Source organism: Drosophila albomicans, chromosome 3, assembly GCF_009650485.2.
Source record: "Drosophila albomicans strain 15112-1751.03 chromosome 3, ASM965048v2, whole genome shotgun sequence".
Taxonomy (NCBI): domain Eukaryota; kingdom Metazoa; phylum Arthropoda; class Insecta; order Diptera; family Drosophilidae; genus Drosophila; species Drosophila albomicans.
Genome location: NC_047629.2, coordinates 33,920,407 through 33,945,509, shown reverse-complemented (window position 1 = coordinate 33,945,509; position 25,103 = coordinate 33,920,407). Strand labels below are relative to the sequence as shown.

General features: G+C 38.2%; 8 protein-coding genes and 1 non-coding gene across 12 annotated transcripts in view; 4 read left to right on the top strand and 5 right to left on the bottom strand.

The window, feature by feature from the left end:
* The window catches only part of LOC117572729 (serine-rich adhesin for platelets), a 156,854-nt gene extending 150,628 nt beyond the window's left edge, over positions 1-6,226 (bottom strand). Inside the window, exons 1-2 of one of the 2 annotated variants that reach the window (XM_052005647.1) lie at positions 6,035-6,226; positions 4,154-4,392 (exon numbers count right to left, since the gene is read on the bottom strand). The gene's annotated coding sequence lies outside the window, so the exon portion shown is untranslated. The remainder of the gene's footprint in view (positions 1-4,153; positions 4,393-6,034) is intronic. The other variant, XM_034255800.2, reaches the window with a different exon arrangement.
* Positions 6,227-6,516: 290 nt separating this feature from the next.
* On the bottom strand, positions 6,517-8,009 carry LOC117570589 (zinc finger protein 891-like). The gene is made up of 2 exons (XM_034252332.2): positions 6,747-8,009; positions 6,517-6,679 (listed from the first exon to the last, which is right to left on the bottom strand). The coding sequence occupies exon 1, from the start codon at positions 7,760-7,762 to the stop codon at positions 6,839-6,841; it is 924 nt and encodes a 307-aa protein (XP_034108223.1). The 5' UTR covers positions 7,763-8,009; the 3' UTR covers positions 6,517-6,679; positions 6,747-6,838.
* Positions 8,010-8,114: 105 nt separating this feature from the next.
* On the top strand, positions 8,115-9,102 carry LOC117570590 (adenosine 5'-monophosphoramidase HINT3). The gene is made up of 3 exons (XM_034252334.2): positions 8,115-8,560; positions 8,710-8,903; positions 8,963-9,102. Exons 1-3 carry the CDS (start codon positions 8,374-8,376, stop codon positions 8,996-8,998), a joined length of 417 nt encoding a protein of 138 aa, XP_034108225.1. The 5' UTR covers positions 8,115-8,373; the 3' UTR covers positions 8,999-9,102.
* LOC117566469 (ubiquitin carboxyl-terminal hydrolase nonstop) lies at positions 9,044-13,358 on the top strand. The gene is made up of 6 exons (XM_052003560.1): positions 9,044-9,065; positions 9,635-10,542; positions 10,623-11,024; positions 11,593-11,703; positions 11,764-12,614; positions 12,778-13,358. Exons 1-6 carry the CDS (start codon positions 9,044-9,046, stop codon positions 12,818-12,820), a joined length of 2,337 nt encoding a protein of 778 aa, XP_051859520.1. The 3' UTR covers positions 12,821-13,358.
* A 182-nt stretch (positions 13,359-13,540) lies between these two features.
* On the bottom strand, positions 13,541-13,612 carry Trnap-cgg (transfer RNA proline (anticodon CGG)). Its single transcript has one exon. It is a non-coding gene; the product is annotated as a tRNA-Pro (tRNA).
* Positions 13,613-14,142: 530 nt separating this feature from the next.
* LOC117570536 (uncharacterized protein CG13380-like) lies at positions 14,143-14,670 on the top strand. The gene is made up of 2 exons (XM_034252243.2): positions 14,143-14,416; positions 14,479-14,670. The coding sequence occupies exons 1-2, from the start codon at positions 14,210-14,212 to the stop codon at positions 14,554-14,556; spliced, it is 285 nt and encodes a 94-aa protein (XP_034108134.1). The 5' UTR covers positions 14,143-14,209; the 3' UTR covers positions 14,557-14,670.
* A 91-nt stretch (positions 14,671-14,761) lies between these two features.
* On the top strand, positions 14,762-16,512 carry LOC117570535 (uncharacterized protein CG13380-like). Of its 3 annotated transcripts, XM_052004671.1 has the most exons (4): positions 14,762-14,839; positions 15,027-15,137; positions 15,844-16,058; positions 16,253-16,512. In XM_052004671.1, the coding sequence occupies exons 3-4, from the start codon at positions 15,867-15,869 to the stop codon at positions 16,388-16,390; spliced, it is 330 nt and encodes a 109-aa protein (XP_051860631.1). In that variant the 5' UTR covers positions 14,762-14,839; positions 15,027-15,137; positions 15,844-15,866; the 3' UTR covers positions 16,391-16,512. The 3 variants fall into 3 exon arrangements, with proteins under 3 accessions (XP_051860631.1, XP_034108133.1, XP_051860630.1); XM_034252242.2 differs by lacking the exon at positions 14,762-14,839 and having other exon boundaries at positions 14,859-15,137; XM_052004670.1 differs by lacking the exons at positions 14,762-14,839; positions 15,027-15,137 and adding an exon at positions 15,634-15,770.
* Positions 16,513-18,596: 2,084 nt separating this feature from the next.
* On the bottom strand, positions 18,597-21,483 carry LOC117570534 (prolyl 4-hydroxylase subunit alpha-1-like). The gene is made up of 6 exons (XM_034252240.2): positions 21,253-21,483; positions 20,901-21,194; positions 20,647-20,843; positions 19,912-20,594; positions 18,787-18,952; positions 18,597-18,722 (listed from the first exon to the last, which is right to left on the bottom strand). The coding sequence occupies exons 1-6, from the start codon at positions 21,462-21,464 to the stop codon at positions 18,664-18,666; spliced, it is 1,611 nt and encodes a 536-aa protein (XP_034108131.1). The 5' UTR covers positions 21,465-21,483; the 3' UTR covers positions 18,597-18,663.
* Positions 21,484-21,855: 372 nt separating this feature from the next.
* Positions 21,856-24,103, bottom strand: LOC117571175 (prolyl 4-hydroxylase subunit alpha-1-like). The gene is made up of 7 exons (XM_034253202.2): positions 23,876-24,103; positions 23,476-23,627; positions 23,265-23,415; positions 23,017-23,213; positions 22,305-22,954; positions 22,076-22,241; positions 21,856-22,018 (listed from the first exon to the last, which is right to left on the bottom strand). Exons 1-7 carry the CDS (start codon positions 24,070-24,072, stop codon positions 21,948-21,950), a joined length of 1,584 nt encoding a protein of 527 aa, XP_034109093.1. The 5' UTR covers positions 24,073-24,103; the 3' UTR covers positions 21,856-21,947.
* Positions 24,104-25,103: the final 1,000 nt, after the last annotated feature.

The window sequence follows — 25,103 nt, the reverse complement described above, 5'->3', positions numbered from 1 at the left end:
GCCTTTAAAGTGTGAGTGTGTATGGGTGTTTGTTGTTACTGTTGTTGTTGCCGGCTGCCGTCTGAAGTTGCAGTTGGCGTTTAAACTGATTGCACAGCCTACTGCTGCCGCTGCTGCTGCTGCGGGTTTCTTAGCCATGAAGTACGACGAGAGCGAGTATGTTAAAAACGCAACTGTTTTGCGTTATTAACACCGATTTTGCATTTTTTTTTTTCTCTTTTTTTTTTTGGTTTGGCCGATTGCAACGAGTTTGCCTCAGGCAGCCAAATCAATGGGAGCTCGCTAAAATATTTTTGCATACAGCGTCTGAGCCACACTCGGAATACTGATTACCAATATTCATTTCAAAATGCTGCTCAAAAGTGTGAATCTATTTGCAAATAGCAAACACTTGCAAAAGCGCCATGATTTGCCTTTTTTGAACTGCGAATCTGGAGCAAACTGCAGCTAAAGTTGTTTGAAATAATATTTAATTTGTGGTTTGTTGTTTGGTATATGAAATTCACATAATAAACTTAAGTAAATGTATTTTTTTACAGAGAACATTTTAATTATATTTCCAATAAACAAATTAATGAAGTTGTATATTAAAAAACATTAAATGCAATTGAGAAATTTCTCAATTCGCGAAATTATTTTAATTTACTTCCAATTTAATCCACTTATGATATAATTAAATGCAATAAGAATTTAAATGACCATAAATAAGGGATCAATTAAAAATCATTTAATGAACACGTGAACTTGAAAAATAATAAACTCATCAACTTTTCCTTGCACTGCATTATAACATTTGATTCTATTACACTTACAAAATTGATTTCAAATTCAATTTTGAGAGTAAGTAAGTAAGTAGTAGAAAAAAAATTAAGCTTATATCTGTTTAAGATTACAAAAAAAAACAAACATTTTAATTTTATAAACACAGCACAAAGCAAACCTAAATATATTTAACATATAATTAATAACAAATTCATCAACTTTTTTACGTGCAGCAATAGAATATTAATTCCATTATTTAACACTTACAAAATATATTTAAGGATTCACAAAAAATTTGCTTTAGTGATAAATAAGATAACAAATATAAACAAAAATAAAATTGACTAATATTATAAATCAAATTTATCTACTTTTTCATACACTGCACTACAAATTCATTTCTTGATTATTTGCTCATAAAAAGTAATTTAAATTAAGCGCAAGACTCAGTAAGATATATGAAAGATATAATGAATAAGAGTTACTATAAATTATTTTTAAAAGCACGCCCAAAACATAACTAAATTTTATTGACTAACATTCTATTTAAGTCATTAAGTCATCATAAATTAATGTTACCAAAACGTAAATTAATTTTAGCAAAGACTCAGTTATATTTGAGAGTCTATTCAACAAAATATTAATTAAATTGATTTATTTTTGAAAGCCCTTAAAATATCAATTAAATAATCGCTTTTCTTATGCTTTATTTTAAAACAAACAGCGATCTTCCATTTGTGTGCGCGTGCATTGTGATAATGATCTGGAGATGTATTACATACATAAGCTATTATTTCATGTGTGAAAAATGCGTCTAAACAAATAAACAAAGCTTAATTAGTTATACAATCTGCTAAGGCAATTACTCACGGCGACTTAGTATAGAATGTGTTGAGGCCAAGACGAAAGAGATGTGACACATTTAGTGCTAACCAAACATCATCAATCTGAAACTCTGGTGGCAAGTTCAGTGACCTCCACAAACTTATTTACTACTTCTGCGGCTACTGTCCAGCTTTTCTATTGTGTACCTTTCGGTTCCGCTGCTGATGTTGATGATGATGATGATGATGGTCTGGCGACTCGTAGTACACTTGTTGTTCAGTAGTTTGGTTTCTTTTAACACACACACACACACACCCCGTTTTGGCTATTAACTTGTACACGGTGTCATCCGCATTTTCTCCAAGTCATGATCCGAGCACAACTCGTACTAACCTGACTGCAATGCCAGATATGCTAGATGGATAGATACTTACTACTATATGCGATATCTTTTACCTGCCTTCTGTGTTCGCTTACAATTACGTATTATATTAATTTTATGACTTTCTTGCGTTCTTCACTGCTATTTACACATGCTGCTTAACTGTATGTAATGTCTTCTTTGCGCCACACACTCACTTACTCTAACCTTCAGGGTACTTTAACTCTCTCATCGAACACGCAATTGCAAGCAAGAGAGAGTATCTCAATCTTCAGGGGCCTTGCCCTTCTGCTTCTTTTGTGCTTTCTGCTTCATTTTCACACATAAAAAACGCATAAAGAAATGTTTCATTGTCATTAAAAAGTCAAATTTATGATAGTTATACCAGAACGACGAGTTTGGCTCGCTTTTGGGCGCTCTAGGTGAAATCTTCTAACGGCTTCTCTTGCTCTACACCTTCAGAAGAAGAACCTTACGAACCTTCCAAACGGTTTCCATGTGCGTTGGGCCTTGAGGCCCAAATATAAAAAAAGAAGCAGATAAACAAGCGTTGATTTTTGTGCTCTAATGGAGTTAATAATTAATAAACCATTTTGATAATGGTATCGTTAATAATACGTTGAAATAAACGCGCCTCAGTGATCGATGTTTTTCCTCTTCTCATTTAGCGATGACACAATTATCGATAACTAATTATAGCCCTCGAGTGATGATCAAAAGTTTGAAACGAAAATAAAAATAGTTGAATTCTTATTCTCACTCTTATTCTCAACACTTGAAACACATTTCTTTGGAATTTACTCAACCTGTTTGAGAGGCCATCCCAATTATCTTGATCTGCTTAAATTCACAATTATAGCGCGAGCTCCAATTAATTGCCCGCAAAAAAAAAAACACACACAGTAAATGAAGCAATTACAAAATGCCAAAGTGAAGACTGGGGCGTTTCAAGCGAGAAGCGTTGAGCCGCAATTAGCCAAGTTTAGGCCGAAGCTGTCGCTCAGTTAGCCAGGCAGGTAGGTTGAGCTCGAGCCGGGCTTTGAGTATATAAACAAATATCAAAAATACAAACAGCAACCTTGACATTGAGCGCTGACAAGTTGCGTCAAAGATGTGCAGCCGCGTGGAAAGTAAATCAAAAAGGAATGCACAGCTGATCGACTGCCAAATACGCTGTACGACATATAATGAAATCTTAATTCTAGTTAAATAAAACTGTTTGTTCTGTCTGATTGACTAAAGTATCACCTCACGGTACAAACAGTAAGAGCTAAGAGGCCGACATTTTTACCAAAGATTTTACAACACTTTGCGAAATTAACTTTGTTAAAAATATATAAAAATGTTGGTTCGGACTTGCTAATTAAACTATTGGAGTTGAAGCCAACCGGTAAGAGCTAGGAGGCTGCAATTAGTATCCATAGTTAAATGCAAACTTTATTCTAATCTAACTCTCTGTTCTACCTAACTTACAGACTGAGCGAACTATCAATCTATAAGCCAAACGGTAAGAGCTAGGAGGCTACAATGTTTACCTCTTTCGAAAACAACAAAAAGTTCAACAACTTTACCAAAATATAAAAGACACAATAATAAATAACATTTCAATTAAAAATAAAAGTAATTACTACAAAGTAAAATAAGTGTTCAGCAAACCAAAAGCTTATTTTCAATATACCCATCAGCCCGTAATTACAGGGAATGCCCGCAACCCACATACCAACCGGTTGAGTATAACAATTCACAGATTGTAGCAAATATTTGATTAGAGTCAGCAAAACGTGTCTTCCACGGGAAACCAAAAACAAACGACGACAGTGAAAATGACCAAAAAGTGCATACAAAATTTATGCAAAACATGAAAAGCGATAAATAAAAACGTTAATAACGTTCGAGACGCTAGGAACAGTTAATGACAACAATGCCAAAAACGCTCGATATGCGACTGTGACTCATTCATTATGCGAACAGTATTTGTTGGCAGCGGAACAAGTTTATTTCTGGTTCTGATTCGGATTCGGATTCTGGCCACCGACAAAGATGAGCTCACATCTCAGATAGCTCAGCGATGCCGTTAATAGACACAACAGGTCAGAAAAGATCTCATCTTCGATCTTTAACTTGAATTTGCGTTTACTTATAAATTATTTTGTACATACATATTTTTTTTCTTTTTGTATTTACCTTTTATTTTGTTGTTTTCCTTCTATTTCGTTGGCTACTGCTGCTGATGATGTTGCTTTTGAGCTGCTTCTCCTCGCTTCTCGCTTCTGATCGTGATTTTTCACCACTTTCACATTCACAATGAAAACAAAATGATCACCATAAAATTGATGCTTTTGATTATTGAAACTTTTTTCTCTTTTTTGTTATTGTTGTGTGATTAATTCAATTTTTGTTTTTTTTCTTTCGCTTGTTTCACGCTTTAATAGAACAATAATTAATTTTGGTACAGATTAGAAGTTGCTTTTCATTCGATTGTCAATTGATTTCACTTCTTCAATGATTTTGATATTTTCATAGCTGGAAAATTCACAGTTTCCCACTTTTTTTTACACATTTTTTACACACAGCGCTCAAGCTGAAGTCATAAGTCAAGACTTTCAATTAAGCGGCTTAAACACGTTGGTAAATGTAATTGTGAAATGATGCTCACTTATGCATGTATCTTGATATTTGTATCTATGTATCTGTTGCGCTTGTATCCATATCCATGTGTGCAGTAAAAGTGTAAAAATTACACTAGACAAGAAACAACTTGCGCTTTCACAAAAAAAAGAAGCACACACTCTGCTAGATGATCACTGCTGGCTCTGATCATGATTTGCCATATGATTGTTTTTGTTCGCTGTGCGCATCTGCGAGATACATTTGTATCTTTTAAGCACAGCACCCTTTTAGCATTAGTTTTTCAGATCTGAGAGAGCGAGATCAGAGTCAGAGTTCCGGGTTGAATGACAATGTCACATTATTGGAACTCGCGATTTTTTATCCGATGCGATCGATTTAAAATAAATTAAAATACACGCACAGCTGCCCAAATACAATTGGAAAATTGCTCGCTCTCTCTGCCAGTGTGTGAGTGTATGTGAAAGTACGCAGCGCACAAAACAAATCAAAGTGGAAAAACGCAGCCAGCCCATTTCGAAAAATGGAAAATTGTCAACGCACATTGAACTTGACGACAAAAGAAAGAAATGCGCGGCGCAGTGAAGAGCGAGAGAGAGAGGGAAGTGAGTAAGAGAGATGGGGCCAACTACAGTTAAGCGACGCAAAGATGCAAAACACACAGCGACTTTCGGCCAGCGGAATGCGAAATGCACTTGCTGCGCCAACTTTTTTTTTTTTTTTTTTTTGCTGCTGCTGCTCTGAGCGCAGACAAAAAGTGAAGGGGCCTCCTCAGCATCCAAGATCTCTTGTCTTCTGTGTATGGTTGTGTGTGTGTATGTGGCTAATGTTGGCGAACCAAAAAAAAAAAAAAAAACAGCAAAATAAAACTACTTGTCTATGCAGAGAGACGGCTAGCCGGCGCATAACGGTACTCTGAGTGGGCATGACGAGGAGCTAATGACTCGGCGCCCCAATCGACAGACAGATAGATGGACAGACAGACAGCACGCAGGAAGTTGGCAATTTTGGTTAGAGTGAGTTTGAAAAATAAATTAAATGTTGATTGGGCTGCTTAACAATTTCAATGAAGAATTCAATTTATGTCTCATTCAATTACTGCAGCAAACAAATTATAGAATTCCATGCAAAACGTTGACAAATTAATTTATCGATAATTAATAACGTTCCTGTAATCGAAACACTTTTTTTTTGCAAGCTGAAATTTGTCTATTTCAGTGTAATGCCATACTTTTTAAGCTTTATCACCACTTTTAGATATACCGTTGTTGTTATCGAAAACACATTTCTTACAAAAGTTAAATGGACTCCTTTGCGTATTGCCTATGCTATTCGATGATCGAAAATCTTTCACTGCACACATAAATATATCGACACGCCTCCACTTTGGAATAGAATCCGTTACCGTTACTTTGTAATGGTTAACACTTTTCTTACAATTGATTGTGCTGCGTTCTCACTGATATTAAATTTGTTAATTAGCCGCTAAGTACGCGCGAAATGAACTCTTCAAATGCATCTGCACACATAAAGTACATGTGTGTGTGTTTTAATGTGTGTTGCAAGTACATGAAGACGGCGGCAAACGGGTAAAATAAGAACGCGCGCGCGTGGCGAACGCGCTACGTACCAAACTGAGACTGTGAACGGTCACACGGCTAGGCAGACGGCCAAGCAGCCAGCCAAGTAGCAAAGGCAAAACGCAAAGACACAAAAGCACAGTGGCAAAAGCACAAAGCAAAACCAGACTCAATGCGAAAGCAGCACAAGCGGCCAGCTGCTTAAGCGGCTTACAAAAAGTCAAAAGCGCAGAGACAGAGAGAGAGAGAGACAGCGAGAGAGTGCTGCAAGTTGAGAGAGCGCCAGAGCTCAGCTGTTGTTGCGAGACTTAAAAGAGTAAAATACAGGGTGTCCAGTGGATTGATAAATACTATATATATACATGAATATAGTAGATTATTACAATTATTATTGTTAGTTGATCATTTATAAAATGAGAGCTTAAACTAATTGCCTTTTAAAGGTATTTTATGCCAGTTTCAATTGGAATTTTATTCTCAGCCGAGACAGTTGCTCTTCTCCCTGCAATTATATAAATAAATTAACATAATTTATTCTATACAATGAACAATAAATGTATCTATCTTACCCATTTTGGCTGCCCAGCTGTTCTCACACAACTTTAGCAATTTTTGAATTTTGATCACCTTGGCTAACTGTTCCCACTAGACAAACTGTTCCCTATGTGATGTGGGTGCTCATGTGACGCTTTAAATTATAGTTGACGGCAAACACTTGTGGACAGTGAGGACACTTGAAGGATCCCTCATCGGTGTGAATGCGCATATGACGTTTTAGACTGCCCGGCTGAGCATAGGACGATTGGCACTGATTGCACTTGTAGGGATAATCGCCAGTGTGTGTGCAAATGTGAATCCTTTGACTGTTGGCATTGTTGAATGTCTTGGGACAATACAAGCACTTGTAACTGCACTCGCTGAGATGTGTGCGCAGATGGCGACGCAGGCTCCAACTGTCCTTGAACGCTTTTTCGCAATGGGAACACTTGTAGGGACGTTCGCCTGTGTGTGTGCGTAGATGGCGCTGCAGCCACCAATTACCATTGAAACTCTTCTCACAGTGGGGACACTGAAACACTGCTCCCCCTGCTGCTCCCGTACTGTTGCTGCTCTGCTTGCGATCATGAAAACTCTGATGCAACATCAGTTGGCGCCTTGTCTCGAATACCTTGCCACATGTGGGGCAAATGTGTGAATCTCGTGCAGCTTCAGCCTTAATATGCGAGACCAGCTCATCATTGGCTGCCGTATAGTTTTCGGCAATATTCAGTTGTAGTTGCGACATTTTGTCCTGCCAACTGTCCTCGAGCTTAACCGTTTGACTGCTTCCACTGAGCTGGTGCCAAAAGTGTTGGTGGCTCTGTTCGCACTTGCGCTTGAAGCGAAATGCATTTTGTGCAGCCAAAACGCAGGCGAGACACATTTGCTGCGGCAATGGATCGTTGCGTTTCACCTCGCAGGCGGCCAATTCACTGAGCATCTCGGCGAGACTGGGTTCATCCTTTTGCTGCTGGTAGCGTTCGTCGAAAATGTACACCATGGCGATGGCACTCTCACGACAAGCGCGGCAAACTTGTTCCACCATTATTTCTTGTTTTCCCTTTTTTTTTGTATTTATTTCTGTTTACAATAGAGCTGGCAAACTGACACTATCGATGTAGCATTTGTCAAGCATTTCCATTAGTTTCACATCACCATTATTTGTATGAGATTCATTTTTATATTGTTAAGTGTGTGACAGATTTTTTGTAGTCACAAAATTTGCATTGCGTTTAAAAATATAAATTTTTAAACAATGCAATAACAAATACAAATAATCGAACACAATATCGATATACAATGAGCAGGCGCTGCGTTATATCGCAAGGCACGACTTGTACAAAAATAAACAATGACGGCTGCCGTCGATATGCCTATGTATCGATAAAGTTCAACAAATGTCGTACACTAGCTCATTTAATTATTTTATTTTTTACTAATCTTATATCACTTATCTTTAAATGAGAAACGCAAAAATTAATTTTATTACTTTTAAATAATAAAAAAGAAGATTATATCGATATACAGTGAACAAAATAGTCACGACTTCATCAGATATTGCAACAAGCCATCGATATATCTATCTAACGATAGTGTGCCCCGAATGTTGTTCGTCAGCTGATTGAATATTATTGTTTTCAAAATTTCTTGTTTACAATGTCGCAAGCAAATTGTATATTCTGTGATATTTCAAGTGGCAAAAGCGAAACGGCGCTGGAACTTGATACCGACGAATTTGTCATATTCAAGGACATAAAGCCGGCATCCAAAAACCATTATCTGATTGTGACGAAACATCACTACGAGAGTCTAAAGGTCCTCGACAAATCGCACGAAAAACTGGGTACGTAAAATATATAGATAAAGACTGGCAATTAAATTAGGTTTCTCATTGATTACACAACCCACACCATATATTTAAACTATAGCTTAATGAAGACACTGAGCCTAAAACCATATTTTAATATATGCATGTATAAACATTTCCTGCAGTGACGCGCATGGAGGACACGCTTAAGGATTTCTTTAAATCGAAAGGAATAAGCACAACAGACGCACTTTTCGGCTTCCATATGCCACCATTCATCTCCGTGAAGCATCTTCATTTGCATGGAATTGCGCCACGCTCTGAGATGGGATTCTTCGCACGTTTGGTGTTCAAACCCTCCGCGCCTTGGTTTAAATGTGTATGTAAACGTTAACAATATTTGACTATTACTATATTATAAACAATTCTTTCTTCTAGGCCAAGGAAGCACAGGCTTATTTAAATGCCAAATAGGTTTAGTTCGGATGTGACAATAAAACTAGCCAAAAGCGGACTTGCATGACCAAATACAAGCCACTTAGTATAAATTAGATAAATTCCAATTTTAGCAAAAAACACTAGTAATTAATACGTGTCAATAAAAAAAACATCTGAAAAGTTGAAAACCTCAAATTACTTTTGTTTACCAAACAGCTGTGGTTTGATTTCAAATATACTAAAAACAGTTAAATATAATTACACATACATTAAGTGTGGCCACACTATTAAATATCTAATTTGTGAAATATACCAGAAAAATGTCAATGTCATTAAATTTGTTGTAAATTGTCATTAAATATCCTCAATAAAATTCAATTTTTTTTTAACAATTTGCAATGCATTTGCAGTTTTTCATATGCAAAGAAAATATTAAATTAATATGTTTCGTTTATTTGAAATGCACATATCGGTTATGTTTATGGTTAACGCATATCGATAGCGAGCAAAGCATTCATGCATATCGATATAATATCAACAATCCCGGAGTTGATTTCAGCTGTGTGTGCACGGCTGCTCTTCTGCTCTCGCTCGCTCTGCTCACACAATTCGTATGTTTGTGTCTCCGCTTGCATGCGAATGTGTGCGTGTGTGTGCGCTGCCTATAACTGTGTGTGTGTGTGTGCGTGTGCGTGTGCAAAATCAGAGTCTTTGAAGAAAAAAAAACAGAAACAGAAAACTCATCAAACGGCCCGCAAACAAACAACAACAAAAGTTCCTATTTTTTTACACAATACGTGCTCGTGTTCATTAGAAAAGTGGCCAAAATTCGGCGAAAACAGCGCAAGTGTGATAAAACCAACGTGCCACAGCCGTCTGCAAAACGAACGAAAACAAAAGAGAACAGTGTTGATAGTACAACAAGCATTTTAAGCAGTGGCAGTGCAGCCAGCAGCACCAGCAGCGGCGCCGGCAGCAGCAGCAACACTAACATCAACCACAACAACAACAGGGGCGGCGGCGTCGACGTCGGCTTCGGTAGCGGTGGTAACAACAACAACAAGCGTGCATACACGTCGTTGGGCCGGGGAGCGGCCGACGTTGTACCCCGCGTACCAGCAGCGGCAGCGACCACCACAACAACAACACGAAGAGCAGCAGCCGCAGCAGCAGCGGCGGCAGCAGCAGCAGCAAAAGAAGAAGAAGCGACAGCTGCCGGCCGGTGTGCGGTCGACGTCGACGTCAACGAAACTGTTGCTAGTAGTGGTGGGAGGGGCGGTGGGGCTAACGAAAACAGCAGCACACAGGTAACAAAGGGCTCGCTGCTGAATGCAACAACGCATTTATCGCTCGCCGTTTGTTTGCGCACTGTGCAAAAGCTTGCGCTTAAGCTTGACGCTGACGGCAACGGCGAAGTCGACGCGAGCAGCGCTGCTGGCTGCGCTGTGAAGGTGAACGTGATGTCGGAAACAGGGTGCCGGCATTATCAGAGCTACGTCAAAGAGCACAGCTACGACACATTTCGCGTCATCGATGCCTACTTCGCTGCCTGCGTCAACAAGGATGCGCGTGAGAAAAAGGTACTAACCCTCTCTCCTTCTCACACACACATACACACATAGTTTTTATTTAACCCGCTTTTGCTCACCACCTTTCATAGGCCATTCACTGCAACTGCTTCGAATGCGGCAGCTATGGCATACAAATGTACGCCTGCCTGCAGTGCATCTATTTTGGCTGCCGCGGCGCACACATCACCAGCCATATGCGCGCCAAGAAACACAATGTAGCGCTGGAGCTGTCCCATGGCACCCTGTATTGTTATGCCTGTCGCGATTACATTTACGATGCGCGCAGTCGCGATTATGCGCTGATTAATCGCAAACTGGAGGCCAAGGATCTGCAGAAGAGTTTGGGGTGGCAACCCTGGATTCCGACTGCCAAGGAGACAAATCTGTTGCTAGCGAATGCGCGACGTCGTCTGGTGCGTCCAAATCAAACGATCGGGTTGCGTGGTCTGCTCAACTTGGGCTCCACTTGCTTCATGAACTGCATAGTGCAGGTAAGAGTGAGACAGCGAGAGTGCAAGAGAACTTTTGAGCGCAGTGTTTAGTGTAATGTTATGTTAATCGTTCGATGAGTTAATCGCTTAACTAACAAAACGATTAGCGCAACGATTATCATATCGAAGCATTTGCGATTACAATTTTGATGCAAGTTTATTGTTCTACAGATTATACCATTTTTGAAAAAATGTAAAGAATAGAAAAGAAAAAACTTTCTCGGAAATTTGTGATTTATAAAAAATGTACTTAACATTATCAGTTATCAGGTTTTCTTCGAACACAATGATTAACGTTAAGTGATATTAGGAAACTCGTGTTACATGAGTAGACTATATTTACACCCAGGGGTAAAATATTATTTTTTAAATAGTGCAAAAAAAAGAGATTTCATATACATACATTTTCTCGTGAACATAAAATGTAATTTAACTTATAGACTGTATCTATATTAAAAACCTAAATTTAAAAACACTAATTAAATATAATACTTAAAATTCGACGGTAGACTTGATGACTTGATTAAAAATAAATGATAATATAAGATAATAATTTAATCTTTGACAGGCACTCGTGCATACGCCACTGCTAAGCGATTATTTTATGTCGGATCGCCATGACTGCGGCAGCAAATCCTCACACAAGTGTCTGGTGTGCGAAGTGTCGCGTCTCTTCCAGGTAAACCTCATTCTGAATACACATTTCGAATATGATCACTATATTATTGCTGTAAAACAGGAGTTCTATGCTGGCTCACGTTCACCGCTGTCGCTGCACCGATTGTTGCATTTAATATGGAATCATGCCAAACATTTGGCCGGCTACGAGCAGCAAGATGCCCATGAGTTCTTCATTGCCACACTGGATCTGCTGCATCGACACTGTGTCAAGGCCAAGTCGGAGCACGAGAGCAAATGCAACAGCGGCTCAAGTGCATCGGCAACTGGTGGCGGTGGCAACTCTACGAGTTCGGGTTCCGGAAGCAATGCGAATGCAACGGCAACGCATTGTTACGGCCAATGCAATTGCATTATCGATCAAATCTTTACGGGCATGCTGCAGAGCGATGTGGTGTGCCAGGCCTGCAATGGCGTTTCAACGACATTCGATCCCTTCTGGGACATTTCACTGGATCTCGGCGAGACAACGTCGCATGGCGGTGTGACACCGAAAACCCTCATCGATTGCCTCGAACGTTATACGCGTGCCGAGCATTTGGGTTCGGCGGAGAAAATCAAATGCTCCTCCTGCAAATCGTATCAGGAGTCCACCAAACAGTTCAGTCTTCGCACCCTGCCCAGCGTTGTCTCCTTCCATCTGAAGCGTTTCGAGCATTCGGCCCTGATTGATCGCAAGATCTCGTCGTTCATTCAATTCCCCGTCGAACTCGATATGACGCCATTCATGTCCGAGAAGAAGAATGCCTACGGCGATTTTCGTTTCTCGCTCTATGCGGTGGTCAATCATTTGGGCACCATCGATACGGGACACTATACGGCGTATGTGCGACATCAGAAGGATACGTGGGTGAAGTGTGATGATCATATAATCACAATGGCATCACTCAAACAGGTGCTCGACAGCGAGGGGTGAGTTTGTTGTTGGCTGGCGCCGGCAAGAGAGCGCCAAAGTGCGAGAGAGAGTTTGGAAAAGAGAGTGCACGCAACGCACGTTCTCTTTTATTGCGCATACACATGACCTGTATGTATGTATGTGTTTGTAATGTTCGTGTTTTGTCTGTTCTCATTGCAGTTATTTATTGTTCTATCATAAGAACGTGCTGGAATATGAGTGAATTGGGCAGCTAAGACGCAAGCGGAGACGAAATGGCATTCACAGAGACTGTAATTCCCCCACTCTCTCTCTCACACACACACACACAAACACATACACTCGCGCATGTAGCATACACACACACGCATAGAAACATAGAAATACAATTACAAATACAAATATGATTACAATTACAATTACAAATACATTTACAAATACAAAATACGAAATACAAATACAAAAGCAGACGAGAACGCGGCAGCGCTTACAAGAGAAATCTTTAAACTTAATTTATGAAATGCAACCACTCTACATACATAAATATAATGTTCTTAAGTAATTTCCAGCACATACTGCTACAAACTAAATGAATACTAAACTACAACAAATCCCAAATTTGCTTATGTATGTAAAACAAAAACGTAAACTCAGAACTCACACAGAAAAATCAACACAAAATTATGCATAGCAACCAAAATGCGAAGCAACGACAAAAAAAAAACAAAAACAATTTTTGCTCTTTTCTCGCATACAAAAAAAAAAACAAACTTAATCCAAATGGAAAACTTACTGATAAAAAGCCGTCACCGACGTCAAGAGCAACAATTTGTTTTTTGGTTTTTTTTTTTTAATATGGTGGCAATTAATTCTTTCCACAACTTGCACTAAATTAATATGATTCAGCAATTAACGAAAGGCCGATTAACGAAAAGAAAAATAAAAAATTTGGTTAGATCAACTTGGGCTCGTCCGGGAATTGAACCCGGGACCTCTCGCACCCGAAGCGAGAATCATACCCCTAGACCAACGAGCCGGTTGAAGGTGGTTCGCCCTATTGTGTATTTCACTTTGCTGTGCCGGCATTCTTTGAAATGATTTGGGCATGTGTGAGTCAAGCGCACGCAACACGTGTTAGAAAGAGATGGCAATATTACATTTCACAACATTATTGTCTCTGCTAAATTGGTATGGTGTAATAGAGCAAGGACACGAACCGCATTGCGAAAATGATGCAAATTTAAAATTTGTAAATGTGCGAAGGTGAGTTTTGATACTGCTTGTGGATCTTGCGCTTAGCTGCTTATAAAAAATATTTTTTGTTGTATATTGAATACTACATTTATTTTAAGTGATTTTTATTAAACAAACTAAGGTGGGGATGGTTTGAATTAAAACTTTTTATTTCAATGATCTACTGCATTGTAAAACAATGTGCTGCTGCTTTTTGGTATTAAAATACTAAAAAATGCCAAAATTCTTTAATATTTTCATATTTCTATAAAAATCATCGAAAATATCGTTGCCGCAAGTAATTGTAATATCGATATGTCGACCAATCGATAAAATTATAAAGATATCTGATAGTCACTTCAAAAGAAGCTTCAAATTGTTCGTCGTTAATAAAAATAAAATGGAAATTCAACAGGAAAAGTTGAAATCTAAGTACTGCTGGGCAGGAAAGACTGCAACAGCAATTAGGCCTATTAAAAGTGGTCAAGAAAATTCTGCTACTGGCGGCGATTGCATCTGCGCCCGCAAACGGGGATTGATAAGCTGCGTTTGTTGCCAGAAGTCTTTTATGGGTCGTATCGCAAGTCGCTGTCCACAACATCCTGAAGTAAGTATTATAATCTTAGATATTTGCCAATTTAACTAATAATTCCTATTGGATGGCATAAGGTCGCATATCTAATGGACTCCCGTAATTGCGCTTTCTGTGGAGCAGCCGCAAAATATCTGCAAATTGATGAAGTATAGTAAAATTTCTACCGTTGCAATGTTGTTGACGACAAATTTGAGAATCTTGCAGCTAATATACTGATTACTTATGATGCATAAACAAAGAAATGCAGAAATAAATAAATACGAAATATGTGTTTGATATACACATACACAAATAAATACATGTATACAAATATCGAAATTTGTATAATCGAAATTAGTTGTTCTTTTTGTTTGTATATGTGTGCGTGTTTGGTGTTTGCTTTGCTTTACTCTTTCGGCCATCTCTAGGAGAACACCGTTACTTGAAGAATTTGGGGTATTTGTTTCAATCAGTGTGACAAGTGAAGAAGAGAAAATATACATTTTTAGCATACTCGCAAATAACTTAACCGCTTTATTGTCAAAACAATATCTGCAGATAATAATTTGTTTTTGTGTAACTGCTACGTTCATATTTAATTTTCTTAGTTTATTTATGTGCTTATTCTTATTGCTTCAATAAGATTGGCAACAGTAGCAGATCATCTGATTTGATTGGCAATGTTTTTTCTGCAAATTGTTTGGAGTTCTTGCAATTCGTCACTTGATGCGTAAATAAGCATTTTCAATACAAGGTAAGCGATATTTATTATTATTATTGTAGCTGTGTGGAACTTTATTTATTTACGTATTGAGTGTGTGTATCCAGGAACAATCATATCAAATTGCGAAGATTTCTATAAATTTGCATGTGTACGTACAATATATGTACATACATACATACATGTGTACGTTCATGGATGTTTGCAAAAATGTATGTATGTGGTGTATACGTGAACATAGAAATGGGCATATACGACTGACGAATTCGCTACTACCATTCGGTATAGTAATTTCGGGGCACCAGTTTTAAATTTCTAGATATGATATGAACTGTACTACACATCATACTGAAAATTACAAATAATTATGTTACATTTTTTTTAATTTAAATATAGTTTAATAAATTTTGAACCTATTAAATTGATTAGACTTTTCTGAAATCGTCTGTTTTTCTCATATACGATTTGAGAAATTTCTTAAGATCAAACACAGCAACCCCTTCATAATCAAGTAATCTCCTTATGTTACTCACTTGGCTACGATTAACCTGTAAACAGAAAATCAACAGAAAAGTATTTTGGAGTTAACATCCTAATCTGTCAGTTCAAGCAACAACAATTTTTTTTTGTTAAAAAAAGCAAAAAGTTTCAAGTTTTAAAAAATGGGTAATTACGAGTTATATATTGAAGGTATTCCAACAAAATTGTGGCTTTTACCTGTGTATTTATGTATTTCCAGCATCATCAAATCTTCCCCTTAAAATGGAGGTCGATGAGAATAACAACGACGAGAATGTTGTAAATTATAATAAACTTATATACATTCTGCCTTTGGACTACAAATACGAGGTGCAGAAATGCATCTGTGAGCGACCCCAAAAGGTCTTCGAATGTGGAAATTGTCATCATTATTTTCGTGGCAGGATTCGATTGCAATGCAAAGTGCATCCTCAGGTATGCAATTTAAAAACTTACATTTCTTTTCTTGAACTTCAATGTCAATGGAAAAAGATTAATAAGATATTTGATGAGCATTTCATCTACATTTTGCGCTTTAGTATAATGTTGCCAATATCATTTATTTAAATTTTCAATTCTTTGTTAAAAGCAAATGTGAAATATACTAAACTTAAATTTTTCATTTACAGGATGTATTCCTAATGGATTTTCAGACGTGTCCTTACTGCTTTGCACCCGCTGGGAATGCAAAGGAATCTGAGTTGACTTGGTCCCAAATCCGTAAAATGGAAGAAGCCAAGTTGCCAAATGACAGCGACGATTTCTAACCCGAATTGGAGTTTAATTAGTTTTTTTGTGGTACATTTTGCAAATGTATATTCGTTCTCATAAATGTTAAACTAATAATTGTTGTACCTTAAACGCTATGATAGTAAATCTTCGACTTTAATTGTGGCTGCCTTAAGTGATATATACTGCTAGTTGGGGCTTAAGGCATTTATATAGTACATATATAGCATAACAAGCTGTCAGTCAGTCTCCGGAATCTGTGCACCGTTCAAACGTGACATTTATGAAGTGCTCAATGTCGTCGCCAGCTTGCAAAGAAGTTCCACATAAGCAGCAGCAGAAGCAGCAGCAGCCGCTTGCCATATGCCCCATATGTGGCAGCAAAAGCAGCTCAAGCTGCCTGCTTGCAACAGACAGCGGCAGCCACGACTCGTTGCTAAGTAAGTGAAGTGAAGTGTTGTTGTTGCAGAATCCATTTAACTATCTTTCGCTTCTGTTTCTCCTTGCAGTGTGTAAACCGAAAAGGTGCAGCATCAACTTGTGGCACTCAGCTGCCATTCAATCATGGGCACTGCGAATATCGCGGGAATGTTCTTGAAGATGAGTTAAGCGAACGAACGCAAAGTGTGTTGTGCTATTTCTAACGCCATCACCATCACCAACATCATCATCATCATCGTGATGCAAATTGTCGAACAAATGTCCATGTTGCTGATAACAATTCAATCACTTAAAAGTTCAAATCGCCTTACAAATTCCTCCCACGAGTCCGAGTCTCGAGTCTCTCCAGCTCGAGTGCAAGTCCAGCTGGTTATCCGCAACTCCTTTGCTCTCTTTAGATGCCATCTGCTTGGATTTATTTCCTGGTTTTCCTTTTTGTGCCGAAGTTTTCACTTGACTCAACAGCTTGCATTCAATCGATTTGCTCTGCGGCTGAGAAGTGTCTTCGTTTTTTTGTTGTATTTTGCTGCAGCTGCTTTAACAACGATTTGTTCAACGACCTGGCTATTGACATTATGGCATGTACTTACACCTACAATAATATAAGTATAACGACATGTATTTTGTCCATCATTATTCATTTGATTTTATTATGCAGGATAACACGCATCGATTGTGCTCGGACTCGGAAAGTTCTACACACTACTCCATCATTGTAGGAAGGACAACTAAATGCTGCCACAGATAACTGGCAACAACTTCCCAACAGCTGCAACTCTACGCTGGATATTTTGCTGAGCTTTTGTTGTTTCACTTGGCCGCCTGCTTAAATCCACCAGGAGTTGACAGCACCGTTCCCCTTGCTCCTTGTTGCCGCTCTCATTGTGAACCCACTTCAAACGCAGTTGGCCCTACGTTTGTTACCCTTGACAGCGACAACTGCAACCAACAACTCCATCTCCATCTCCACTTCCAACTGCGACTCCCAACTATTTTCTATGGTATCTGTGTAGTTGCTGCCTCGGGGAGACTGCTGAGTGAATTGCACAATTGCTTTCATGCTGATTTCATTTCCCGCAACACTCTCACAACTTAGTTTCCTCGGCTTTTCTCTGCTCTTTCCTGCCAGCCTTTTTCAAGTTTTACTGTCGTCGGCGGCCCAAAACAACTTAACCAAAGTATTAACACTATTTAAGGGGCAAAATGCAGTTGGAAATTTTCCAATTAGTGTTGCTATTTGGCCAAAATGCCCTCCCCCCCACAAAAGCAATTGGCGCACTCCCATTGCATTTAGCTTGGCGTAATCTTGGCAATTATTTTGCGACCAGTTCGCTGTTTGTCTAAATTATGCAGTTGCTTAAAATATTCATAGAAAAGTTGCTGCTCTGACCAAGCAGCAACCAACGGCTGGCAACAGCACAACACAGTTGCTATCAACTCATCTAACATCCTTCGCGCTGAAAAATGAACGTTGTTTCATGTCCTTTAAACGAGCGCCATTGTCAATGCGCCTTTCCCATTGTCCTGACTGTCTGTGTACGTATGCGTATGCGTGTGTGTGTGTGTTTGTGTCTGGGCATGTCCTTGTGTCCCTCCGCACTTTGGTGCCACTTGGCGTCACCCGGTTCCATTATTGAAGTGTGCACTTCCGCTAAATGGTATTTGGGGCAAGCACATAAGCTTACGATATGGACCAGATAGCATCACCCACTACTGTTCTATCCTATCTCTCTCTCTAAATTTAGTGATGCTTGCAATTTTTATGGCAAACAATAAGAGTGAATGGGGGAACATTGTGCCACATTTTGTAGGCGCTTCTGCGCTTGCTGTTTTATTAGCTTTGCTCTTACATATTCTAATGGCGAGACTTTCAGGCCAGACACGGCTGCTTTAGCATCTCCAGTCCGGCAGCTATGCAATTTGACATGACTGCAAGAGACAAGTTAATTAATTTCAATTATTTTAATCAAATACGCAAACACTAGATACTCACCCCATCGGGAACCCATGACAACCGGACAGACTGCATGTTCGGCTAGTTTCTCTGGTTTCTTCTCGTTGTCGCGATTTATCCAGACTAAGACGTTGCCTTTCTTCGGTTGCACGAGCAGCTGCAGCTTGGGAAATATTGTGGCGCCACCTAGCGGTACATCGCTGGCCTAAGAAAGCACATTTTAATATAAGTTGAGTCTGCTTGACTATGAAATACTACATGGGACATGATATTGCAACTCCTAACTAACATATTGTTGCGAAAATTTCTCTAACTTAATAAATAGGAAATGTAACATATGTATCTTAATGTAATGTAATATATCTTATAGATTTTAACTTCATTTTAAACTATTTTTTGAGGAAAAAATAGTGTATGATAAAATGAAAACCACAAAAATAATTGTTACAGTTGTGATTGCCTATATTGAACATCAAAATTTGTACTTGGTGTACTTTTTAAAACACGAAAAACTCTTTAAAAGAAATCAAGAAGCAAAGGTCGTTTCAACTACAGCTGTGTTCTTTGAAATAGCAGTGGCTACGGCCTTTACTTTTAAAATTGAAAAATACTATTATAAACATAATTTCAAGATACAATTTTGTTACGACAGCTTAATACATTTATTCTAAAATAATTCAACAACTTTTTTTTTTTTATTTTAGGAAGTTCAATTTTATAGCGAAGGATAGGATGCCGTATGAGGTTCAATGAAATAATATTAAAATAACTCTTTTAACAATTTTTTTTTTTTTATTTTAGGAAGTTCAATTTTATAGCGAAGGATAGGATGCCGTATGAGGTTCAATGAAATAATATTAAAATAACTCTTTTAAGTTTAGTATTTAAATTCTTCTATGTCGCTTTTTTTGGGCTTCAATTTAAATTTATAACATAACGTTTTGATAATCTCTTTTTTATGTTTTTTTAAGTAAATAAGAAGCTAAGACTTGTATGTTGGTAAAAAGAGCAACCTCAATACTATAAACATGTCTTGCACTAATGAGTTAACTATTTCCAAACACTATGACTAAGAGTATTCTCATGAAATTCAAACTGATGTTATATAGCTGAGCAATACGGTAGACAAACGGACATACGGATTATTACTTGGAATTTACTCACATAAATAATCATTGTGGCAATGTGTTTGCTGTGGCAACGTTCCTGAACATTGATTTGTGCTGCGCTGGCTGATTTCTTGAGCTTTGTTTTTTTTGGGGGTCCACGACAAGTCGACTTGGAATTTCTCTGCAAGTAGCCACCGAGTCCATAGTTGTAAACATGCAAACTGTGATCCGTTGGACCAACGCCCAATATGTGCATTATTCGCCGATTCAGTTGACGTTGCAAAGTCGCTTGAGTCTCCTCCAAGGGGAATAGTTTCACACTCTGCTTGGCAAAATCTCTGGATGTGCGATAAAGCGACAAGTTTTTCAGGGACCTCACTTCGCTGTCGGACAGCACTTGATGAAGGAGAATGATGAGTGGCTGAGTGCTCAGTGTTTCCTCTTTAAGCGGAGCCAGGCGCAGAAATGCGCTGTCTGCCTGCGAATATCTGCAAGTCAATCGATGTGGCTTTGGCTTCTCCCAGAGTCCTCGACATCCAAGTTGCATGGCCGTAGGTTTTGGTTTATGCTTAGCACGTGCGTTGATGAAAATCTGCTCGTCGGCGTCAAGATACTCCTTCGTTAGTTTCTTGATTTTCTCATTGCTTGCCTTAAACACCAAATCGTCGAGCATTTTGTCTGCCATTTTCTGCCATTCCTTCATTGTTGTATCCTGAGGCTTCTTCTCGATGCCATCAGCTGTGTAATAGACAATTCAGAGAGTGTATTTTAATGTCGACCAATTGCTTACTATCTCTGGCAATAGCCAGTGCATATGCTCGAGTCAATTTAATGCGTTTTAATCCCAACACTTGGTTATATAATTTCCCATAGGGCTGTTTGTAGTTGCGCAATGCAGTGCGGAACCAATGTGTGGACTTGGAGTACTCTGTGAGATTCAACAGATGATTGCCCAGAGCCATGCAATCAGCTGGATTCAAATGAGAGCTGCACAGAAAAAGAGAGAGATGGATTAGTGTATTTTATTGAAGTCGCTTCACTCACTTGTATTGCTTATCCAGGATTAATCCTTTGGCCATGTGCGATGCCTCTAGATCGTAAAAGCTCTCAATGCGCAGTAATCCTTCGGTTGCCAAGTGTAGATCCTTTTCACTTGGCGCCTTCTTTAGCTGTAGTTGCATTTGCTCGATCAACTCTCGAGTGTCTAAATAGGATAACCACTTGGGCCAATCTTGATGCAGTCTTCGCAGCAATCCATATGCATTTAGTGGATTTGAAACATATTGTTCTTGACTCTCGGCATCGATCATTGGAGGACGATGTAGCATTTCTTGATAACTATAATATATATGTAGAGCATTGATATAATATGACATTTATTATTGCAAAGTCTTACAGGTTGATCATATCCAACTTCTGTTGCATGAGCTTCGCGTAGCTTTTAAGCTGAGTCAACAACTTATTCTCCATTTCCAATAACTTTGCCATACTGGCAACTGATGTGCTGTAGAGATAATTTGGGTCTTCTACTTCCTCATTGATCTCTATGCCGATGGCTGAGTGAGAGATCAAGACGAATATGCTGAGTCGAAATAAAAAACACGTCATTCTTTGTGGCAAGCTGTAAAATTACTGGACTCTTAATTGAGAGAAGTTATAAGATTTCAACTTAATTTTTTTAATTTCACACTATTGATTTTCATGGTTTATACCCTGTTCAAATTAAAGCCTATTTACAATGGGTATTTGCAACAGACAGCTAAAAATATTTTGTATATATTAAAAAGAATTATACATATATATAAATACATGTGTATGTATTATTCAAATTTATTTTAAAGTTTTGTAATTGGTGAATTTTATTTATTTAATATCAGCATTTTAATAAATATAAGTATAGCATATGTGCTAGTCGAGCAAGTTATTTTTATTTATTTTTTATGTGCATTTAGTCTTGACGATAAGAGTTAGCGTGGCTTTTAAATATACGTTTTAGATACGCTCTAAAAATGTCTTACGAGAAACGTTTCAAGGCTGAATTTATTAAGTAAAAGTATGTGACATTAACTTGAAAAGGTAAAAATTCATCTTTTAAATCATTTTCCTGGGACTGCAGGGCTTGATAAACATTTGAGGATCACTGTGGAACCATTTGGTGAGAGCTGAAAAAAAATTAGTTGTTATATATGCATGTATAAACTCTTGCTATGCAGACTTACTCCATCTGGAACCCACAATGACAGGACACACTGAGTGCAGAGTACGTTTAATCGGTGTACCATCATCGTATATGTTATACCAGAATAAGCTGCTGCCCTTTTGTGGTTGAACTGATATCTGAATTTCGGGAAAGGTTGTCTGTCCTCCTTGTGGTACATCGCTAGCCTGATTGATAGATATGAATATATTTAGAGATAATTGTCAATTTCAATCCAATCCTAAACTTACATAGAAGATAATGCTACCGATCCGATCACCTAGTCCATCCAAAGAATCCATCGTCACCCGAGTTCCATACATGAAGTCGTAATGTGGCTTAAAATATCCTCCTAGTCCGAAATTGCCGACTTGAAGAGCCGGAAACTCTCTCACATCCAGTCCAGTCATGTCGGAGATGCGTTGATTAAGTCGCAAAAGGAAGGGCGTGTTATCCCTCAACCAGTGTATATGTGCCACAATTTCAATTTTTTCGGTTTGATTCGGTGTGAAACTTCCCGAGTACCCATTATACATCTCCACTGCCAGACTTTTCATTTCCTCTATTTCATTATCGGAGATCACGTTGTGGAACATGACGATGTAAGGATCGTGATTGATTTCTTCCATTCGAAAGGGAGCCAAACGCAAGAAAGGATGTGTTGTGAAATTGTACCGACAATTGAGATTGGTTTTTTTGATAAACTGTCCTCGACATCCCCGTTCATGGTTTGAGGTTGGCTGTTTAATCATGTTCGCTTCTTCTACGAATTGGTCTACGCCCTGAGCTAGTCGCTTTCTTATGTAGTTCTCCAACTCAATGGAACTCGTTTTGGCCAAGAAAGCTTCGACTTCTGCCAGTAGTTTCTTATGTGTGTAAATGGGGTAACGAATTTTGGTAGCTGGCAAAGAAATGAGAGTATCAAGTGATATATATTATGACATTTCTTTATTCTAAACTTACCGTGCATTAGACATGACATGGCAAACTTTCGTCTCAATCCTGAAGGTGGTTTTCCAATTACTTCATCGTAAACATTAGAATTGGGTTCATCTTTAATGTTCATCGCCAGTCGATACCAGATTGCCGATCTGGTGTAGTCGCCCTCCTCGTATTTATGAGTAGCAATGGCCAAACTGTCCCGCAAGGAAAGCTTCTTACTAAAAAGGAGAATTAGATATTGAAATATACTACATTGATAAGTTATTTACTTGAATTGCTTGTCCTGCAGTCGTCCTTCGGCTATGTCAATGGGCTTCAAGTCATATGTCTGCTCAATGCGACTGATTCCCCTCAGAGTCTCCCGCATGTCCAGCCATATTGGCTTATCCTCAAGCAGTTGTTTCATTGCCTCCAAAGTTGCTAAAAAGCGGAACGAAATACTTATATTTTATAGAAAGGATTAAAATATTGATGTATCACCTTTGCCCGACTTAAGCTTTGTGTACTTCTGCAAATGAATCCAGTCTTCGTAGATGCGTCGCAGTAATTTAAATGCCTTCAGAGGATTCCCAACATACTTTTCCCTTGCAGCTACAGTTGGATATGAAGTGTGATAGAGTGTTTTCAAGTGTCTGCAATTATGAAAAAAAATAATTGATGAAAATATAGTTACAATTCTGTGCAGAAGTTAGAAGACAATTATTTAAATTTGTACTTTTTTATCTTATTTAAAGAAAAACCCGTTTATTGCTCTAAGAAATTTCTGTAGTCGTAAAAATTTCATGGTGAGTTCAAATTGCCAGTTCAAATTCATTTTTGACAATTACATAAAAAAAAGATAATATAAATATATATTTTATTATCTCTGATTGAAACTTACAGCTTAAGTGTTTCCAATTTGTCCTCCAGTGCGTCTGCATAACCTCTAACTTCAAACATTAATTGCTTTTCGATATTCCATAGTTTCAGCAGTCCGGAAGTGGAACTGACATACAAAAAGTCCTCAAATTTATTTTTATTGCAATTGCAGCCAATTGCAAAAACTGAGATAATTGCAAGTAATAAAAACAACTTCATTGAAAAGACTTTTGCTTGGATGTGATCGCAGCCACAATATATTTATTTGAAAGAGGCAAGTAAAAGATTGTATTTAAATTAAATTAGACACAGCACATTGGATCTGCTTCACATTAATGAAATAGAATTGACCATGCAATTTCTTTTTAGAAAATTAAAAATAATTTTGCGATCCCTCGTTTATTCACTTTAATAGGGCTAAAAGTATAATAAGTTGTGGCTGGAAAGAGTATTTAAAGTTTGTAGAAAGAAATACAGAAATATATAAATTGTTTTGTTTTGCCACAGTTTGAACCATTTCAGTATATGCAAATCAAATTTAACCGTATTATAATAAGTTAGGAGGCATTAGTGGTAGTTAATACAATAGAATAAGGAAGTATTCTGTAACGTACTTTACATATTTGATACCTCCAGTTCTTTTAGTTTTTTATATCTACTTAAATCTTCTTTAGTCTTTACTGCAGATCAATAGAAGCCCGACAGAGCTGCTTGCAAATAGTCGAACAGCCATTTCGGTGGCATTTAATGGAAGCCCCTCTTAAATCTCCATTGAGCTACCTAGAACAGTGTCGCCTAGGCATTGATTTGGTAATCAGGCTGTTATTCAGTCAGTCATTCAGTTAGCCAGTCTGTCAGTCAGTTAGTCAGTCTGGAGTCTGATTTATAATGGCGAGACATTTAAACCTATTCGAATTGCAAATTTACAGCTTCGGGGCTGTGTCTCTCTATGTGCAATGGATATTTATGCGCCCGGGGTCTGTGTCACAGCTGTTGGTCCTGTTGGTTGGTGGCCATCGTCATCATTATCATGACCCCCCTCTTCCCTTCGGAATCTCTCAATTTCATTCGAATCAATTCCTCTTCAATAAACAAATAACATGACGTAGGTGTTTGGCCTGGTGTGGTCTGCTCTCGTCTGGTTTGCTCTCGTCTGGTCTAGTAGATAATCGCATGTGATATGAAAGTACAATGTCCTTTGTCTGCCGTCACCAAGCCCGTTGATTAGTCGAACATAAATTCAAGATTAT

Bases quoted from the DNA above. Each gene is read 5' to 3' on its own strand.
- LOC117570589 (XM_034252332.2), bottom strand. From the start codon at position 7,762: ATGGTGGAACAAGTTTGCCGCGCTTGTCGTGAGAGTGCCATCGCCATG.
- LOC117570590 (XM_034252334.2), top strand. From the start codon at position 8,374: ATGTCGCAAGCAAATTGTATATTCTGTGATATTTCAAGTGGCAAAAGC. The intron at 8,561-8,709 runs GTACGTAAAATA...CATTTCCTGCAG, and splicing joins CAAATCGCACGAAAAACTGG to TGACGCGCATGGAGGACACG. The intron at 8,904-8,962 runs GTATGTAAACGT...TCTTTCTTCTAG, and splicing joins CCGCGCCTTGGTTTAAATGT to GCCAAGGAAGCACAGGCTTA.
- LOC117566469 (XM_052003560.1), top strand. From the start codon at position 9,044: ATGACCAAATACAAGCCACTTA. The intron at 9,066-9,634 runs GTATAAATTAGA...GCCTATAACTGT, and splicing joins GACCAAATACAAGCCACTTA to GTGTGTGTGTGTGCGTGTGC. The intron at 10,543-10,622 runs GTACTAACCCTC...CACCTTTCATAG, and splicing joins AGGATGCGCGTGAGAAAAAG to GCCATTCACTGCAACTGCTT.
- LOC117570536 (XM_034252243.2), top strand. From the start codon at position 14,210: ATGGAAATTCAACAGGAAAAGTTGAAATCTAAGTACTGCTGGGCAGGA. The intron at 14,417-14,478 runs GTAAGTATTATA...GGATGGCATAAG, and splicing joins GCTGTCCACAACATCCTGAA to GTCGCATATCTAATGGACTC.
- LOC117570535 (XM_052004670.1), top strand. The intron at 16,059-16,252 runs GTATGCAATTTA...TTTCATTTACAG, and splicing joins AATGCAAAGTGCATCCTCAG to GATGTATTCCTAATGGATTT.
- LOC117570534 (XM_034252240.2), bottom strand. From the start codon at position 21,464: ATGACGTGTTTTTTATTTCGACTCAGCATATTCGTCTTGATCTCTCAC. The intron at 21,195-21,252 runs GTAAGACTTTGC...TATATATTATAG, and splicing joins AAGTTGGATATGATCAACCT to TTATCAAGAAATGCTACATC. The intron at 20,844-20,900 runs GTGAGTGAAGCG...TTTTCTGTGCAG, and splicing joins ATCCTGGATAAGCAATACAA to CTCTCATTTGAATCCAGCTG.
- LOC117571175 (XM_034253202.2), bottom strand. From the start codon at position 24,072: ATGAAGTTGTTTTTATTACTTGCAATTATCTCAGTTTTTGCAATTGGC. The intron at 23,214-23,264 runs GTAAATAACTTA...TCTCCTTTTTAG, and splicing joins CTGCAGGACAAGCAATTCAA to TAAGAAGCTTTCCTTGCGGG. The intron at 22,019-22,075 runs GTAAGTCTGCAT...ATTTTTTTTCAG, and splicing joins CATTGTGGGTTCCAGATGGA to CTCTCACCAAATGGTTCCAC.